The 19,574-nt window shown below is 42.1% G+C and overlaps 1 protein-coding gene and 1 non-coding gene across 2 annotated transcripts in view; both read right to left on the reverse strand.

Annotated features, from left to right (window-relative positions):
* Positions 1–19,181, reverse strand: part of LOC136319372 (zinc finger protein 721-like) — a 52,173-nt gene extending 32,992 nt beyond the window's left edge. Inside the window, 9 exon segments of the mRNA XM_066252655.1 lie at positions 44–271; positions 6,312–6,813; positions 11,837–12,646; positions 12,648–12,720; positions 12,723–13,078; positions 13,080–13,538; positions 13,865–13,925; positions 14,130–14,256; positions 19,059–19,181. Of these exon segments, the coding sequence (XP_066108752.1) occupies positions 44–271; positions 6,312–6,813; positions 11,837–12,646; positions 12,648–12,720; positions 12,723–13,078; positions 13,080–13,538; positions 13,865–13,925; positions 14,130–14,256; positions 19,059–19,061 (2,619 nt within the window). The 5' untranslated portion in view covers positions 19,062–19,181.
* Positions 4,283–4,385, reverse strand: LOC136321695 (U6 spliceosomal RNA). The gene has a single exon (XR_010728825.1). It is a non-coding gene; the product is annotated as a U6 spliceosomal RNA (small nuclear RNA).
* Positions 19,182–19,574: the final 393 nt, after the last annotated feature.

Here is a 19,574-nt window from a genome sequence, read left to right on the forward strand (position 1 = left end):
CACCAGCCTCTCCTCCCGCCTCCTGGCCCGGCCCCGCACTCACCATGTCCAGGTTTCCCGGGTCTGCCGGAGTCCTGCCTACGACTCCCCGAACCAGTGCAGCTCGCAGCTCGACTGATAGTGCCTGAGCAACGTGGTGTTTTAAGGGCAACGGAACGTGATCCCCAGCGCAACCGGAGCGAGAAGGACATCCGGACAGTAGCCGAACGGAGCCCCACCCACCTGCACCCACAGCTCCTGAGACAACAGACAGTCCGCAAGACATCGCCCCCTAGTGCCTGAGTTAGGACGCTTGATTCCGAAGCAGCCAGAAATCCCTGTCCAGGGACATATGCATGGAAGCGTCTTGCCGAAAGTCCATCAGGAAACTATGATCCTTCCTTGCAAAAACAGATACCAAAAGGGCACCTCACCAGCCTTGGCCGGGTAGCTCAGTTGGTTAGAGCGTCCTTGATACACCAAGGTTGCAGTTTTCATTCCCGGTCACAGACAAGAATCAACCGAAGAGTGCATAAGTAAGTGGAACAACAAATTGATTTTTCTCTCCCCTTCCTCTCTCTAAAATTAAAAGAAAAAAAAAAGATATGTGACATAGTAGCAAGACTCGAGTGTGTATACATCTTTTCTAAGAGTGTAATAGCCTGTGGAGGTTCAGAATGAGCCACCTCAAGTTGTGCCTCAATGGTATGCAGATTATTTTGTGCTAAAGGCAATTTTACCAGCAGGCTTAATAGAAACTTCTGCCCCTCCCTTTGACTTGAATTCGGGGGCTTGGCCATAATAAAAGATTTTCAGTGATAACTGTTATATCTGGACAGCGAGGAAACAAACGTTTTGACACACAATTAAGTAGCCAAATTAAAGTCTTTATTTCAAAGCCAGCGACCGACCGCAGGTGGACTATCGGTAGTCACCTAAATCATGCAGCCCCTAACGAACTCAGGGGTTTGCTTTAAAGGCAGAAAAAGAAGCGAAGGGAGAGGTGAGCACCTAGACAAAGCAGTTTTACAGAAGCAAAACAGGCTTTCGGTTATTGCTGGAACAATCTAGGGAGAGAGTGCTCAGCAAAGCATTTTACAAAAAGCAAAAGAATGTGCTCGGTTATCTTGGCCTTTTACAGAGGTTGTTAAGGCAGCATCCTGAGGGCTTTTCCAGGATCCACAGACATCAGGAAACATTTATGGCCTTTACAGAACTAACATAATGGCTTGACACAATTCTTTTCATTTACTCATTTGCAAAGCTTGCAAAATTTGTTCTATGGTCAGGGTATGGTTATTTCAATAACCTCTTTTGGTCTACCTATATGGCAGGGCTAACTTCTATTGTTTTTGCTTTTTTTTTTAGCGAGAGAGACAGGAAGGGGGAGAGATGAGAAGCATCAATTCATAGTTGTGGAACCTTAGATGTTCATTGCTTTCTCATTTGTGTCTTTACTGCATGGCTCTAGCCGAGCCAGTGACTCCTTGCTCAAGCCAGTGACCTTAGGCTCAAGCCAGTGACTATGGGGTCATGTCTATGACCCCATGCTCAAGCTGGTGAGCCAACTCTCAAGCCCACAACCTCAGGATTTCTACCCTGAGTACTCAGCATCCCAGGTTGATGCCCTATCTGTTGCAGGAAACAAAGGAGGACAAAGACGCCCAGATAAGTGCTGGAGGAAGATGGGTTTATTTTAGCTGGTGGAGCAGCCCGACCCCAAAAAGGCAACAAAACATGAGCTCCCTGAAGTTAGTTTTTCTGAGTCTTACATACCTTTGCAGTGTTTGCTTTCACGTGAAATGTGCCTGATTTTTTTTACCTCTTTGTGTGTAGACCTATGTGACTTTCGAGTCTCCCGGAGGGGTGGGGGTATGAGGGAAGGTTTGGACTGTCTGTCCTTGACTATTCACATATCTCATTTTCCTTGCTGGTGCTGCAAGTTCATTTCAGGGAGCTGATAAAGGGGCTACAGCTGTGGTTTGTTACTTTGCAAACTTACTCAGTCAGCCCTTCCTCCCTTATATCCACTGCACCACCACCTGGTAAGGCAACATTTGCTCTTCTTATTATTCTGCAATAACCCATTTGAAGCCCCCAAGGTGCATGATCTCTTTGTTAGCTGAGGGTGTCTTATATACCTCAGTTCCCCTTTCTATCTCTGAACATCTCTGGCATGTGGGGTCTCTGGCTTTCTCATGTATAGTATGTGGAGTTTCCATGTGTGTGTATATACTAAACTTGGTTATTTTCTCTTGCTAACCTGTCTAATGCCTATTTAACTATTAGACCACACAGAAGAACCTTGAAAGCGGAGGAAAGTTTCTGCAGTTGACACTGCAGAAACTTATAGTGCAGTTGGCACTATAACTTAATGACATCCCAGGTTGACCTACCTATCTAATTGTATAATCCCTAATTTGCTTCTTTCCAGCTGGGTATATGGTTTTATATTAGCTTAGGGAGGGGGCTAAAAAAAATTCCTATCAGGCTCTAAATCTTCTGCTTCTATTTTTGCCAAATATCTGACCAAAAAATTATTAATTAAATTCTTTCAAATATCTTCTCATGTTTTAGCTGGGACAAAGTGTTTTCTTGTTTGTTTGTTTTTTAATTATTTTTTATTAAGTGCGAGGCAGGAGGCAGAGAGACAAACTCCTGCATGTGCCCTGACTGGAATCCACCCTGCAAGCCCCCAACTGAGCAATGGTCTGCCCTTCTGGGGCTGCTGCTCCACTGCTAAGCAAACGAGCTATTTTAGTGCCTGAGGTGAGGCCATGAAGCCATCCTCAGCACCTGGGGCTAACTTTGCTTGAACCATTTGAGCCATGTCTGCAGGAGGGGAAGAGAGAGAAGGGTGGTGGGTGGAGAAGCAGATGGTTGCTGCTTCTGTGTGCCCTGACCGGGAATCGAACCTGGGACTTACACATGCCAGGCTGACATTCTACCGCTGAGCCAACCAGCCAGGAACAAACAATGTATTTCTTTTTCTTTTCTTTTCTTTTTTTCCCCCATCTGGTGGTATTAAACAATCCCATGGACCCAAGAGGATGTCTGGTAAGATAGCCAAAAGAAAGAACTGACAGCCATCATGTCCCAGTTCCCTACTGAGACACAATGTCTACCAAAATATAACCCAGTAAAAGAGATGCAATCAAAGTTGACATACTATTTTTTAAATTATTTATTTATTTATTTATTTATTTATTTATTTTTAGAGAGAGGAGAAAGAGAGAGAAAGGGAAGAGAAAGCATCAACTCATAGTTGCCTGTTATATGTGCCTTGACTGGGCAAGCACAGGGTTTTGAACCTCAGCATTCCAGGTCAACACTTTACTGGGCCACGACAGGTCAGGCTTGGCATAACTTTTTTAACATAAGTCTTGTTTAAACATTCCAATTTTCAGAATCTTATCAATCCTTACCTTTCCACATTCTTTTAATATAACTGTAGCTTGAGTCAGGGCTTCACCTATGGGTTTTGGTACCAGTTTTGAAATTCCCATATTAAGGAGTTCTGGAAATTTTTCTATCTCCTGACCATTTTACCTACCTTTAGGTAAAAAAGCTCTGAGTCTTCAGCGAGAGATATCAAGCCAAGGCACCCAACTGTTATCAATCTTCAACTTGTTTTAACTGGCCTGAATGCTGCCCCAAGTTACTGCTGGTTATGTTTCTCATTGTAATCACTCCCTTCCAGTCTTTTAGATTTGTCCACATTTTTAGGGGTAGGTAGATTCAGCAGACTTGTTTGGGGCACTTTAATGCTGGGAGACTAACAGGGGGTCAAATTGGCCCATTCAGCCTCTGGTAGCACTGTACTAAAACTTTTGTTTAAACCTGTCAATGTCTGTTTTATTTTGCCCATTTCTTTTTCTTTCTAATTGGCACATTCCTCATAATAGCCAATGAAACTTTAGATTATAATTTTTCTCAGAGTTGGTAGCAATTTGGTAGGACCCTAGCTATACATGGAGTTTAGCCCACATTTCTGTCTGGCCATAATTTGGAGCCCCCAACCTAACAGTTACCAGGCCAAATTCTTAGGATGTAAGATTTTATGTTGCCACTCCTTTTCTTTTTTAAAAAAGGATTTGTTGATTTTAGAGAAAAGAGAGAGAGAGAATGGGGTGGGAGAAGCGGGAAGCATCAACTCATAGTAGTTGCTTCCTGTATGTGCCTTGACCAGGCAAGCCCAGGGTTCCAAACCGGTGACCTCAGCATTCCAGGTCGATGCTCCATCCACTGCGCCACCACAGGTCAGGCTCCTTTTCTTTCATTTACCTGTTTTTGTTTTCTTTTGTTTCTTTGAAGTTTTATTACAAATTTGCATGTCATCCTTACACAGGGGCTATGCTAATCTTCTCTATATTGTTCCAATTTTAGTGTACAGGTATGTGCTGCCGATGTGAGACACACACACACACACACACACAATTTTTGTAACGAATAATCTGGGGTCCATGTGTTTGGTGTTTGACCCCTGAATACAAGCTTCACCCCTCCCTTTCCCCCGTCCTTCTTACCCGTCAGGCTGCTGAGAGCCTGGGTGCTCCTGCTCTGTGAGCTGCTGCTTGCTGGGGAGCCCCTCCCCTGGGCCGTATTATTGACATCACAGAGCCTGGGTTCTACATACAAAGGACCCTGGGTTCATAGACAATTCCTGTCCTTTGGGAGCAGAAGTTTTGGAATGGAGCCCTCCTTACAGTGATCCTGGGTTGATGTCTAGGGTGGAACCTATCCATGTGTTTACAGTGAAGATGAAATTGAGGCTGGGTTTGCCAAACTTTAGTGGGAGTCTCGGGGCTATGAGGATGACTATGCTATTATTGCCCATAAGATAGTCACTCCTTAAAAGCAGTTATATAAGAGAACAAGAAATGAACAAGCTCGTAGACAAGACCTGGGTAATGTCCAAGCCCCAATTATTTTGTTCCAAATACACACTGTAATACAATTTTTATGGCATGGAGTACTTCTCTCTGAAGTATATACAATCTTGAGTATCTTACAGCACATTTAAAAGAGGGTAAACCAAACATTGCCTTCATATCTAATTTTCATTCTGGAACACAAACCTCTTTTCATTAAAAAAAAAAATTAGAGACAGAGGAAGGGAGAGAAACACCAATTTTTTATTATACTTATTTATACATTCATTAATTGATTCTTGCATGTACCCTGACCAGGGATCAAACCCACAACCTTGGTGTATCAGGATGATGCTCTAACCAACTGAGCTGCCTGGCCAGGACCTGTAATCTTTTTTTTTTTTTTTTTTAAGTAAGAGAGTGAGATTGAGAGAGAGAGAAAGAGAGGCAGACAGACAGACCAGAAGGGAGATGATGAGAAGCATCAACTCATAGTTGTGGCACCTTAGTTGTTCATTGATTGCTTTCTCATACATGCCTTGACTGGGGGGCTCCAGCCAAGCCAATGACCCCTTTCTCAGGCCGGCGACCTTGGGCTCAAGCCAGCAACCTTGGGTTCTAAGCCAGTGACCTTTGGGCTCAAGCCAGTGATCATGGGGTCATGTCTATGATCCCACGTTCAAGTTGGTGACTCCATGCTCAAGCCAGATGAGCCCACACTCAAGCCAGATGAGCCTGTGCTCAAGCCTGTGACCTCAGGGTTTTGAACATGGGTTCTCAGCATCCCAGGCAGATGCTCTATCCACTGTGCCATTGCCCAGTCAGGAAAAGCTCTTCTTAATTAAAATTGACATACAATATTACATTATTTTTAGATGTGTAATGTGGTGAGATTTCACATTTATACACCTTACAAAGTGATCACCACAAAAAGTCCACTATCCATCTGTCAAAGTTATTGGGTTATTATTGACTGTATTCCCTACACTTGAAATCACTCCCAAACTTCCCAAGGAAAAAAATGAAGAGACTTCAGAGGAAAATGAAAAATAAGGAGTTTACACACATTCGATGTAATACTGGAATATTTTGGTGGGGTTTTTTTCTGAAATTTATCTCATGCGTCTTTGCAAATACTATTTGATTAAATACATTCTACATGTAATGAAAAATGGAGACCATAAAAATAGTAAAGTCTTTTTAAGCTGACAAACGCAGGGAAGAGGCTGTGGTAGCAGGAGAGAACACCCAGGAAAGTGTCCAGAGAGGAACCTCCACCCAAAGGACTCCCCACAGGGTGTCTGGGCCCAAGGAAGGTCCTGGGGAAGAGGAACAGGGATCTCATACAGCGTTTCCAGGCCGTTATCCTCAGCTTTCCTCTCATGTAAAACAACTACACGCGAAAAATCTTTAAAATGAGCCATTCGTTGAATGTAGAAAAAGGATAAACATTCAAAATACATCTGTTAGAAAGGCACGCTGGAAGAGTAACAGCTGATGCTTTGAATTGGGGACCAAAAGGTGGCATTTGAGAATGAGGGCAGAAGTATGAAAATCTATGACTTTATTGCCAGTCTCAGGAAGAGTTAGGCTGGAGGGCCAGGGTCGTGGATTTGAGTCCCCGCTCCCTAAACATTTCAAAAATTTCAGGGCCTGGGCACCAAACAGCACAGCTTCTCCTATGCAGGACCCCGAAGACGGCGTCACAGTTATCCCCGAGGGTCTTCCCCGTGGCCACGGAACATTCTGGGGGGCCGCGGGGCTGCGGGCGCAGAGCTGCTCAAAGAGGTCCGGGCCGAAGTCACCGCGCAGTGACGTGCAGGACGCCCGGGGTCCCCGCTGCCAGCTCCGCCCCCACGCGGACAGCCGGAGGGGACTGAGATCCAGCATAACCCTCGCCACACTCGGGTCCGCAGACTCAAACCGAGGGCCGGATGTCTCCACCGTTCGTTGCGACCAGTTCCTAGTCCAGTTTAAGGATACACAGCCACGCACACTCACCATTTCCAGGCTGGGGACCCACGCATTTCCCCTATGGCTCTCGGAGCCAGTACCGGGTCGCGCTAGCATGAGACACCACACCTGTTTAAGCACAGAGGTGACGAGATCGCCAGCGCAACCAGGAGGGTCCACGCGGTTTGCTGAAGTAGCCCCACCCACCTGTTATCACGCGCGCTTGATTGGACAGTTCTGACTCCCTTATTCCTGAGTAACAAGGGAATAGCTCCTAACTCAGCTATCTTTCCTGCCTGAGGAGGATCCTCCACTAAGGTGACCAACTTTTATACAATGAAAAGGACAAAAATAAATTGAAAAAATAATCATAAATAAAAGAAACATTTTATTCATTGCAACAATAATACACTAAGATAAATGCATAAGAAAAACATTTGTAATATTTTATATTGTAATTATGCTTACATGCCTATTAATTTGTAATAATAATTGTAAGAAAAAAGTAATCATTTAGTAAAACTAAATATTAAACAAAACCACTAATTTGGAGTGATATTCGGGTGTATTTATCATTTCCTAATTTAAAAAGTCTGTTTTATGCAACTATTTAATCAAAATGTGTTATTAATAGATACAGTTTGAAGTTAGATTTCCACTTTAAAACTCGAATTTCGGGAAAATACTTGTAAATAAATAAAATTATACATATTTGGAAATTATTAAATAGATAATGAATTAATAAAACGTGAATTATGCTTACCCGTCTATGATTGAATATTCACTGAGAAAGAAATAATCGTGAGTTTACAACGTTGTATGTGCCGTGTTGTGTTTCAGTAAGAAGTACACAAAGCCATTTGCGCGCTTGGTATATCGTGCACTCTCTCAAGCTCTCCCGTGTGGAGCACATGCATCTCATAATCGTGTCTCGCCACACTGTACTGATCCTTGATGAATCGTCATGTCAAATACAAATACGTCACATCACACACAATGGATTGACTCTGCATCAATCGAATACGGACATTTACAGATTAGTATTCCAATATCAGAAAAGAGGACATGTAGGAGGACACTTTTTGAGGGAGGGGGAACTTACAAAAGAAGCACCATCACCTTAGCCTCCACAAAGCCAACCTTTGTGCTGGGGGGCCAAGAGCTCTCCAACCGATGGAGTCATGGCTGCAGGAGGGGGGTAGAGAGAGAGAGAAGGCAGGGCGGAGTGGGGAGGAAAAGCAGATGGTCGCCTCTGGGTGCTCTGACCTGAATTGAACCTAGGATAGTCACAGGCTGGTTTGATGCTCTACCACTGAGCCAGCCAGCGGGGCCTATATATTTTTTTGATACAAATACCTTATCAGTTCTAATAGGTTTTTAGTGGATTCCTTAGATTTTTCTATACATAAGTTATATTATCTGTAAGAGATAGTTTTATATTTTCCTATCTAATGTGGTTTCATTTTCTTTCTTTTACTGCATAATTGTTCTGGCTAAAACTTGTAAAATTGTCGATATCCTTTTCTATGAGGGTCAGAGCCTCAGTGAGTGAGGATTGTCATTATTAATCACTTGTATTTTCACATGAAATATATCTTCCCAGTTTTTCCAAGAACTGCTTGGGTATGGAAATGAATAGAGGGTGGCAATACAGAATTTCTGATTTTTTTTTTATAAACAATGATTCCCCCAAAAGATGAAGATATAACCATGACCTATCTTCATTTTTGTCACATTACAAATTTTATGTATATAACATGTGGCGCAGCTGTGTTAGGCTTGCTCACGGGGTTACCAGGTATAAGCACTTTGCCTGATTAGTGCTTGAGCACATGGCTTTGCCACGTGTGTATGGCCTATACAAGGCTATGGGTGTTTGCCCTCAGGGGGTTTGTGAATGGCAGATTGCCTGCCCGCCACTGTGAGGGGTTATTTTGCTGTTTGCCTGAACAGTGGTTTTCCCTGCCTGTGTGCTTGTCCATGTGCTTGTCTGCCGTTGTGAGACTTTATTAAACAGAATGGCCCAATGCTTTCTAGCTCTGCAGTTTTTTTACCATCTGCCCGAATCCAATGTGAACCTGCGTGGCCTTGGCCACCAGCATTACATATGTGGTTATGAGTTTGGACATAGTTATCCGGAACTTGAGACTTCCTATTGATTTTGGCCACAGATATCTGTGGTGTCCTTTTCTGTGTTTTACAATGTAATTTAAGAGAGTTTTTATTTATCTTTAAACATTAAAATGTTACAGTATCTGTCATTTTCATTTTGCTGCTGTACACACCGAGTGACACAACATATACCCCATTACACCGTGGAGTCCTCTCAGTTGGATAAAGTTACATTAATCTGCACCATTACAGCCCATCCCTGGTTTACTTTATGTGTAGGGTGATATCGGTGTGAGTTTATTGTGATTCCTCAGTGGATGTGTGTCAATCCTCCCAGCTCACATTGGTGAAGACTCCACTGCAGATGACTGCAGCCTAGAGCACATGGCACCCTGTCAACTCAGCTCCCACTATGAGGCCTTTCTTCCCTGGGAGATCAGGACTTGGAAGTTTGGAACTTTACCCTCAGCTACCTGTTGCTAAGGATAAGTAAATTCTTTGTGAGTGTGACTGACCATTAGGTTCATGACTGTTGCAGTCGCTGCACATGGAACTGAGCTGCTATCTTAGGAGTGGTGTGGTGACAATACTTGGGCACAGATCGCTGCTGTTCCAGCTCATGAGGTGGCTAATATAAGCCATTCTTGAGGAAACAGAGGACACAATCTAGAGGACCTCTGGCTGCTGTCTCTTCTCCAGTGAGTACTAAGCTCCATAAATGGAACTGTCACTCAGAGAGAGGCTTCCCATTGTCTTCAAGACAGCCCCAGGGGGAGTGGTGGGATTCAAATAATTAAACAACCAGTTCTCTGCCCTAATGACTATTTTAAGTAAAAAAAAAAATACTGAAAGGTAGTTTATTTCATGCATTTAATACTTAAATAAGAATAATAAAAGAGGTACACAAAACTAGATTGTTATGAGTTTTAAAATATTAATGAAAAAATATTAAATAATATCTGATAAAAAATAAAACTGTTAAGATATTTCCATATTGCTTCTTGATTGGCATCTTCACCTGCAATTTTTTTCACCTGTGGATGGACAGCCCCACCACTCCCCCTGGGGCTGTCTTGAAGACAATGGGAAGCCTCTCTCTGAGTGACAGTTCCATTTATGGAGCTTAGTACTCACTGGAGAAGAGACAGCAGCCAGAGGTCCTCTAGATTGTGTCCTCTGTTTCCTCAAGAATGGCTTATATTAACATTATTACAGGTGCTTAGAATACACTGTTGCGCAGATGAACGGTAAAAAAAGAGTAAGGAATGTAAATTTGTGATTTCCACATTGGGCGGCTGTCCAGGTGCCCACCTTAGCGAGAACCCTGATTACAAGTGCCATGTTAACAACTGGTTCACCAAACTCAACAGAAAATTAAGTATTGGTTCTGCCATCCTGCAGGTCACTGGCAAGAGGACACTAAAAAAACCCTATGATTTAAGGTTTTAGTATTAAAAGTGAATGAAAATTAGTGTCACAACAAGAACTCTAACAATAAAAAAGTAAAACAAAATATGCCTGAGGAAAAATTAAAACCTCTAATTATAATGAGATATAATGAGATATTTTACCATATCCTCTCAGGAAATGAAAAACATAGTACTTATGAGCACATGGCTTATAAAAACAGTTAATATTTTTATGACAAACTTACAGAAGTGTTCATTTAACATAAGTGCTCATAGTTTTAATCACACACAGTCAAACATAAGTGAAAACATGCTGAGGGATTCCATTCCGCTGCAAGTAACAGCCTCCTCCAGTCTCCCTGACAGGAGGAGGCTGCTTATTCTCACATGGAAGGACCGGTCAAAGCAGCCCATGCACATGGAGCAGAGGAACACGTCCTGTGTCCTTCTGTTTGATGGCACCATTGTAGATGTCATAGTGAATCGTGAAAGCAAACTCACTAGCACTGCTGACAGCACAAGGTGTTTTCTACACAAATTAGACCTTATACAGATATAATCTAGAGTTGAGGAGAGTCAGATATAAAAGCCTGAAAGTCTGAATCAGTTTCTTGATGGACACAAGAGGGCTTATAGAAAATTCCACACTCTGATGAATCTCTGAGGTGCATCTTGTGAAAACATTAGTTGAAAGCTACACCTCTCAGAAAATGGCTATTAGCTGGTGAAGGTTTTGATGATAGTATTGATAGACAAATCAAAGAATCCAAAAATATAGGCTGGAAGATGGTGTCCTTGAAGCTCCTATGTATCTATCTGTCCAAACGGTGGCTCCACAATCTGACTAATGCCATTGTCATTTTTCCCTTCCAAATCTAATGCATGTGAGGCTACTGACAAGCTCTCACATGACATCATAAAGGAGATGGATTCTGGAAAATCTAGCTCCTAACATTACCCACAAGGGGAACATCTCCAACTCTAGATTTTTTTGCCCTATTAAAGGTCTCTCTTCTTTAATTAAAGTCAATTCACCAAATACCAGTCAGAAGGAAAAAAAGCAAAGTCACAGTGTAAAAATAATATTCACATGAAACTACATTCTTTCATAAAATTGCCACACAAATTTATTCTAAATATTTGTATAAAAATGGAAAAGTTTCTTATGTCCATCAACCCCCAAAAGGAGCTTTGTCAGAGGAAAAGGTAGAATATATATAATAACCTAGGAATAAAAGGATTGCCACAAGGCCACTAAGAAAATCAAACTACCGAACTTTTTTTTAAATGGCCCCTTAACACAGAACAATGAAACACTGTAAAAAAAATTAACCTAACTTTATGTAAGAAATATAATTCAAATACCTGTGGATCTAACAGGCTTCAAAATGGAGGACAATATTAAACATTTTAAGGGAAAAGCATTATTAATATTATGCACTATTATTGAAAGACAACTCTCAGAATTATCTCACCTGAATATTCATTTCTGAAAGTAATTAGTAGAAATACAAGGTCCAATAATGCACTTTAAGAAAGAGGTTTAAAAAACACAACATATTTACAACGTCAAGAACTTTTTCATGTTGAAAATTTTTCTGGTACTTTATAAGTAATCTTCTATCAAGCTTTCTCATGTTACATGTTTCTTTCTCTTCCATGGGAATTTTCACTTGGAAGGATGAGGGCCAATTCAAGTCTTTTCCATGCTGTTTATATTCAACAGGTTTTATCCAGTGAGCCCGATCATGTGTTTGAAAGGAACTGGGATAACTGAAGCCTTTTCCACATGCTATACTTCTATATGGTTTCTCTGCAATGTGCATTGTCAGGTGTCTTCGCAAGTTGGTGTGATAACTGAAGGCCTTTCCACATTCTTTACATTTATAGGGTTTCTCTCCAGTATGAGTTCTTTCATGTATCTGAAGATAACTGAGATACCTGAATGCTTTACTACATATTTTACACACATAGGGTTTCTCTCCATTGTGAATTCTTTCATGTGTTTGAAGATAACTAGGACATCTAAATGTTTTACAACATATTTTACATTCATAGGGTTTCTCTGTAGTGTGAGTTCTTTCATGTATTTGAAGATAACTGGGATACCTAAATGATTTACTACATATTTGACATTCATAAGGTTTCTCTGCTATGTGAGTTCTTTCATGTCTTTGGAGATCACTGAGACACTTGAATGCTTTACTACATATTTTACATTCATAGGGTTTCTCTCCAGTGTGACTTCTTTCATGTGTTTGAAGACTTTGATAACATCTGAAGGCTTTTCCACACTCCTTACATCCATATGGTTTCTCTCCAATATGGTTTCTCTCCAGTATGAGTTCTTTTATGTTTTTGAAGATAACTGAGATAACTAAATGCTTTACTACATTGTTACATTCATAGGGTTTCTCTGCAGTGTGAGTTCTTTCATGTATTTGAAGATAACTGGGATACCTGAATGCTTTATTACATATTTTACATTCATAGGGTTTTTCTACAATGTGAATTCTTTCATGTTTTTGAAGATACCTGAGACAACTAAATGCTTTAGTACATTTTTTACATTCATAGGGTTTCTGTCCAGTGTGATTTCTTTCATGTGTTTGAAAACTTTGATAATATCTGAAGGCTTTCCTACATTCCTTACATTCATAAAATTTCTGTCCACTGTGAGTTATTTCATACATTGGAAGAGAACTAAAAATACTGAAGGCTTTCCCACATTGTTTACACTCAACAGGGCTTCCCTCCAGTGTGTGATCTTTCATGTAATTGAAGTGAACTTGAACAACTGAAGACTCTTCCACATTCCTTATATTTATAAGGAGAATCTTGAGTGTGTGTTATCATGTGTTTTTGAATGTTTCTGAGGCATATAAAGACTTTCCCACATTCCTTACATGTATAGGTTTTCTCTTCATTGTGATTTCTTTCATGTTGCTCAAAGTACTGTAGATAGCTAATGGCTCTCCCACATATCTTACATTTATATGGCTTCTCTCTGTATTTCAGATACTCATATTGTCCAGTGTGATATCTAATGAGTCTATCAGGGGATGAACAAGACACAAAGAATTTCCCACATGGACTGTGCTCAGAAGGTTTTACTTCAGTAGTTTTCTTCTTTGGATTAAAATTTGAAATAAGGTTGAAGTTTTCTTCACATTGACTATTCTTACTTTCACAGACCTTCTCTCCCATATGACTTCTACAAAAAACAAGAAGCACGCTGTTAATGATTTATTAAGAATTTTATATTCATTATATTTATTATGATTTATAGAAAAAAGTATGGGTTTTATGTCTTGTTTAAATTGTCTGAAATTAAATGTACTAAATGCTTTCCAAGACTTCATCTCTGCAAACAAACAAATTGCAAACATTGAACATGTATGTTACATTTAAGAAAGCTTTTTTAGTAAAAGTTTTCTAATATATTTTAAGGATGGTTTATTTGTTTTGTTTGCTTCTTTAAAAAATTTTATATAAGTGAGAATTCTCACATGAGACACTGCTTTCTATTGTGCAAGTCACCTTCGTTTTCTCCCCTGGTTTTTGTACTGAACTTCAATGACAGGATTTTCCCATTTTTTCCCTAAAATTCAGAACCAGAAAAATGATCACAAAGCATTAGAATTATAAAAAAAATTATTAGCTTCTAGATCTATGATGAGTTGTGATCATGCCTGGTTTATGCACCAGCATCCTCCCTTTCCACATTACACATCACAGAACAATGTTGATGAGCAAGAAACACTTGTTCTTTACTTGACAACTGAAGGAATGTCCTCATCCTCACCTACTGATGCCAGGTTCCTGAGGGTTTCCCACATCACTTCTTTGTAGAGTTTCTTCTGTGCAGGATCCAGTAAGGCCCACTCCTCCAGACTGAAGTTCACAGCCACATCCTCAAAGGCCACTGAGTTCTAAAACGTCCCAATAGGCATACAGTAGGATGAGTGAGAATGATAGAATTGGACATCTAGACTCTACTTACAGGAAGATTACATATGATTCTCTTGTCTCCAAACATCTCATCTATGACTTGATCATCAAAAACGTATTCTCTGTTCACACTTACTTTCTCATAAATTTAACACCATCATTAACACATGGAAATTACACAGTTTTGTTGTGATCACTTTACATCTTATTCCTCTCCAATGTCAGGGTCCTGAGCATGTAGGAAAGTAACTAAAATGCTATACAGATGAAACATATACTATCATTTTAAGAGCATTGATTCCTTGTGAAAAAAATTTTTTTCATTTTCTTTCTTATTACCCACCATTTATATTCTTCCAGGAGGCATAGGGTAAAATGTGTATAAATTTTTAAAGAATAAGATATAGTGAAAAACTGGGAGCTTTTCCTCCTCATTCTGTCATCAAACATGAGAGTCGAGGAGGCCTGCAGAAATCAAACTTTCAGTAAAACCAGCTGACCATGTCCTCCAGGCCTTTACCAGTAATCAGGTGCAGCTAGCTCAATGTGAATATGCTTGAGGGGAAATACTGCGTGTCACTTGTGTTTTATTTATCACAGACTCAATTCTTCCTTTCTCTCTCTGTCCAACTTAACGAGATGGGTCAGTTATTTAGAACTTACAGCTCAGACACAAGAAAGAAGGCATGACAAGTTGGACTGTACTCATGTGCTCAGAGCTGCTTCCAGCAAAATTTTAGAACCCACAGTGAGATAATGGACCAGGAGAAATCTTTATGATTAAACTTCAACAGGGAACCCTGGGCTTCACTGCCCTTGAGGAACAAGTTAAGAGCTGCAGATTGCAACAGAGTAAAGTCCACATGGATTGTTGGTGAGTTTGCCCATAATTATAAAACACATAAAGGATTCACTAGTTCTTTCCTCCAAAAGAACACATAATTTCCATTTCCCAATTTCAGCTGGAAGAATTTAGCAACAAGTCACTCTAGAGCAGGCGTAGTCAACCTTTTTATACCTACCACCCACTTTTGTATCTCTGTTAGTAGTAAAATTTTCTAACCACCCACCAGTTCCACAGTAATGGTGATTTATAAAGTAGGGAAGTAACTTTACTTTATAAAATTTATAAAGCAGAGTTACAGCAAGTTAAAGCATATAATAATAATTACTTACCAAGTACTTTATGTTGGATTTTTGCTAAGTTAGGCAGAATAAATCTTTATAAAACAACTTACTATAGTTAAATCTATCTTTTTATTTATACTTTGGTTGCTCTGCTACCACCCACCATGAAAGCTGGAATGCCCACTAGTGGGCGGTAGGGACCAGGTTGACTACCACTGGGTTAGAGTATTGTCCCAATAGGCCAAGGTTGCTGGTTCAATCTCCAGTCAGGACACATCAGAATCAACCAATGAATGCATAAATAAGCGGAAGATAAAACTGATGTTTCTCTCTCTCTCTCTCCCTCTTCCTCTCTCTAAAATCAATAATAAAAAGAAACAAACTCCATGTTATGTTATCTGCAGCAATAGAAGTGTCTTCCTTCTATTGATGTAATTGTTTCCCTTTCCTTTCTCATAAATACCTCTTGCCGTTACCTCCTAAGTGGAACATTATTTGGGCTTCCACCTGAATCAGTGCTTCCCACAAAGCTATTCTACTGATCTTAAATAAATGCTTGTTCCTCTCACTTTGAAAAATGTTGCTTTCCCCCCCGCCCCACCTCTAGGTTAGCACTTACAGGCTCAAAAAAACCCTGGCTTGAGTCGCTGACCATAGGCCTCTCATTCACACTGTAGTTGCTTTGGACCACCATTGATTTTATTTATTTATTTATTTATTTATTTATTTATTTATTTATTTATGTGAGAGGAGGGGAGGTAGTGAGGCAGACTCCTGCATGCACACTGACAGGGATCCACCTGGCAACCCCATCTGGGGCTGATACTCAAGTACTTTTAGCACCTGAGGTTGACACGCTGGGACCAACTGAGCTATCCTCAGTGCCTGGCCAAGGCTTGAACCAATCAAGCCACTGGCTGCAGGAAATGGGAGAGAAAGGACAGAGGGAAGGGAGTGGAGAAGCAGATGGTCGCTTCTCCTGTGTGTTCTGACTGGGAATTGAACCCGGGATGTTGATATTCCAGGCCCATGCTTTATCCACTGAGCCACAGGCCAGGGCCCACCATTGATATTTTAAATGACACAAACACAGAGTTTGAACAACCCACCAAAATCACTTAAATTCAGTATTTATGTAGAAAGGAAGGAAGAAATTTGTAAAGGTCTTTTACTAGTTCAACTAGAAAATCTTAAGTATCTATTAAAAAAAGATGTCAGTTAATTATATTTCCATGGAAAGAAAATGATTTGTAAATAGTCATAATTGAACAATTCTCTGCAAGGCTAAGCCCTGGAATTGTAAAGCACCCAAAAGGAAAACAAACCTGTGAATCTTAATACACATGCTCAGGAAGAGTGAACAAATTCTATGAAAATAGAATCTAATGCTGGAATATATATATGTAGATTTGGTGACAGAGAAAGGGACAGATAGGGACAGACAGATGGGAAGGGAGAGAGATGAGAAGCATCAATTCTTTGTTTCATCTCCTTAGTTCAAGGGTCGGGAAACTTTTTGGCTGAGAGAGCCATGAATGCCACATATTTTAAAATGTAATTCTGTGAGAGCCATACAACGACCCATGTACATTACGCATTATCCAATAAAAATCTGGTGTTGTCCCAGAGGACAGCTGTGATTGGCTCCAGCCACCCGCAACCATGAACATGAGCAGTAGGAAATGAATTGATTGTAATACATGAGAATGTTTTATATTTTTAACCTTATTATTTTTTTTATTAAAGATTTGTCTGCGAGCCAGATGCAGCCATCCATCAAAAAGAGCCACATCTGACTTGCAAGCCATAGGTTCCCGACCCCTGCCTTAGTTGTTCATTGATTGCTTTCTCATATGTGCCTTGATGAGGAGGGGGAGGGGTTATAGCAGAGCGAATGGCCCCTTGCTCAAGCCAGTGACCTTGGGCTTCAAGCCAGAGACCTTTGGGCTCAAGCCAGCAACCATGGCATTATATCTGTGATCCCACACTCAAGCTGGTGAGCCTGCACTCAAGCAGAATGAGCCCCCGTTCAAGCCAGCGACCTCAGGGTTTTGAACCTGGGTCCTCTGCATCCCCGTCCACACTCTATCCACTGCACCACTGCCTGGTCTGACTGGAATATGTACATATTTAAATTCACGTCTTTTCTCTGACCTGTGGTGGTGCAGTGGATAAACTGTGGACCTGGAACACTGACTTGCCCTCACAAGGCACATACGATAAACATCTACGAGTTGATGCTTCCCAGCTCCTTTCCCCTGCCTTTTTCTCTCTCTCCTCTCTCTAAAATCAATCAATTAAAAAAAAAAATCTTAAAAGACATTCACGTCTCTCATGCTTGTTTGGACCTACAATATTTTATACTGTTTCAAGCTGTTGATTAAATCAATAAATGTTTTTGAGGTGACAAATCCAGAGTGGGGGCAGTGCTGACAGGACACATCACCCAGGAAAGTCTCTGAAGATGAACCTCTCTACTCAAAGGACTTCCTATAGGATGTCTGTGCCACTTTTTTATTTTATTTTTATTTTTTGTATTTTTCTGAAGCTGGAAACGGGGAGAGACAGTCAGACAGACTCCCGCATGCGCCCAACCGGGATCCACCTGGCACGCCCACCAGGGGCGAAGCTCTGCCCACCAGGAGGCGATGCTCTGCCCCTCCGGGGCGTCGCTCTGCCGCGACCAGAGCCACTCTAGCGCCTGGGGCAGAGGCCAAGGAGCCATCCCCAGCGCCCGGGCCATCTTTGCTCCAATGGAACCTTGCCTGCGGGGGAGGGGGGGGGGAGATACAGAAAGGAAGTGGGGGGTGGAGAAGCAAATGGGTGCTTCTCCTATGTGCCCTGGCCGGGAATCGAACCCGGGTCCCCCACACGCCAGGCCGAAGCTCTACCGCTGAGCCAACCGGCCAGGGCCTGTGCCACATATTTTAAAATGTAATTCCGTGAGAGCCATACAGGGAAGAACCTGGGGGAGAGGAACAGGATTTCATACAACGTCCTCAAGGTGGTTCTTGTAGGCTTTCTTCTCATGCCAAATATCTACAAATATAAGTCTTTTAATAAGATCATTTGCAAAGCTCTGAGGGGAAAGAATGACAATTAAAATGTCATAGGACAAATAGTTGATGATAATGCTGTGATTCGGCGGAGGAAAGTTGGCTTAGGGAATGCCTGGATGAAACTAGAAATTCAGGGACTTGTTGCCCCCCCCCCCCCCGAAAGACTGGGGTAGGAATAGGGTCATGGATTTCAGATCCTGCTTCCCAAACATTTGGAAAACTCAGGAGAAACGAGGTCGGAGACAGAAAGGACTGAGGACCTCACACACCACAGCTGCTCCCACGCATCAGCCCCAGAGCCTAGTCACTACTGTCCTCTTATGACCCTCCCGGTGGTCACCGCACCACCTGGGGAGACGGGGTTGCGGGCGCAGAGCTGCCCAGAGAAGATTCGGGGCCGAAGTTGCCGCGCAGTGACCGGACAGGACTCCCCGGATCCCGGCTGCCGGCCAGCCGCCGGAGGGGACCGAGGACCAAGCGGTGCCCGGGGCAGAGGCGGAGTCCGGTGGCGGACTCCGGACTTGACCGCGGGGAGGCCGGGGTTCCGCCACAGCGGATTCCAACCAGCCCCTTTTCCCTCAGAGTAGCACACTCACCATTTCTAGGTTTCCTGGGCCTCCCTGAATCCTTCCTACGATCCCCACGGCTAGTGTAGATCAAAACGCGACAAAGGCTGTGACAGAGCCACCAGAGACCATCTAACGCAAGCGACACCAAACCCAGAACACTGCGGATGGAGTAGAAACGCTCAGGCCTGGGCAGAACAGAACCCTACCCACCTGCCTCAGCGGCGCCCATGATTGGGCAGTTCCTAAGGCCACGCCCCTTTGTGCCTAGTGACAGTTTGCGGGAGGAACGTGGTTTCTCTGGAAGTGCTTTCGCCTGTGTGCAGAACCAGACCTAGCATAGATTTTTTTCAAGTTTTGGGGCTGTGTTGTTTTTCCCCAGCGCTTTGTGAAGGCGAGGGCACAAGTGTGCACAGGTAGTCGTGACTCAGTTTCCAGATGCAGCAAGTAGGTACAGACCAGAGGTGGCCCAGGCCAGGCCACGCTGGATTAAAACGGCCTTATTTTTCCAGGGAACAAGGGCTTGGTGTAAGGCTGAGTCCATTC

Source organism: Saccopteryx bilineata, chromosome 1, assembly GCF_036850765.1.
Source record: "Saccopteryx bilineata isolate mSacBil1 chromosome 1, mSacBil1_pri_phased_curated, whole genome shotgun sequence".
Lineage (NCBI taxonomy): Eukaryota > Metazoa > Chordata > Mammalia > Chiroptera > Emballonuridae > Saccopteryx > Saccopteryx bilineata.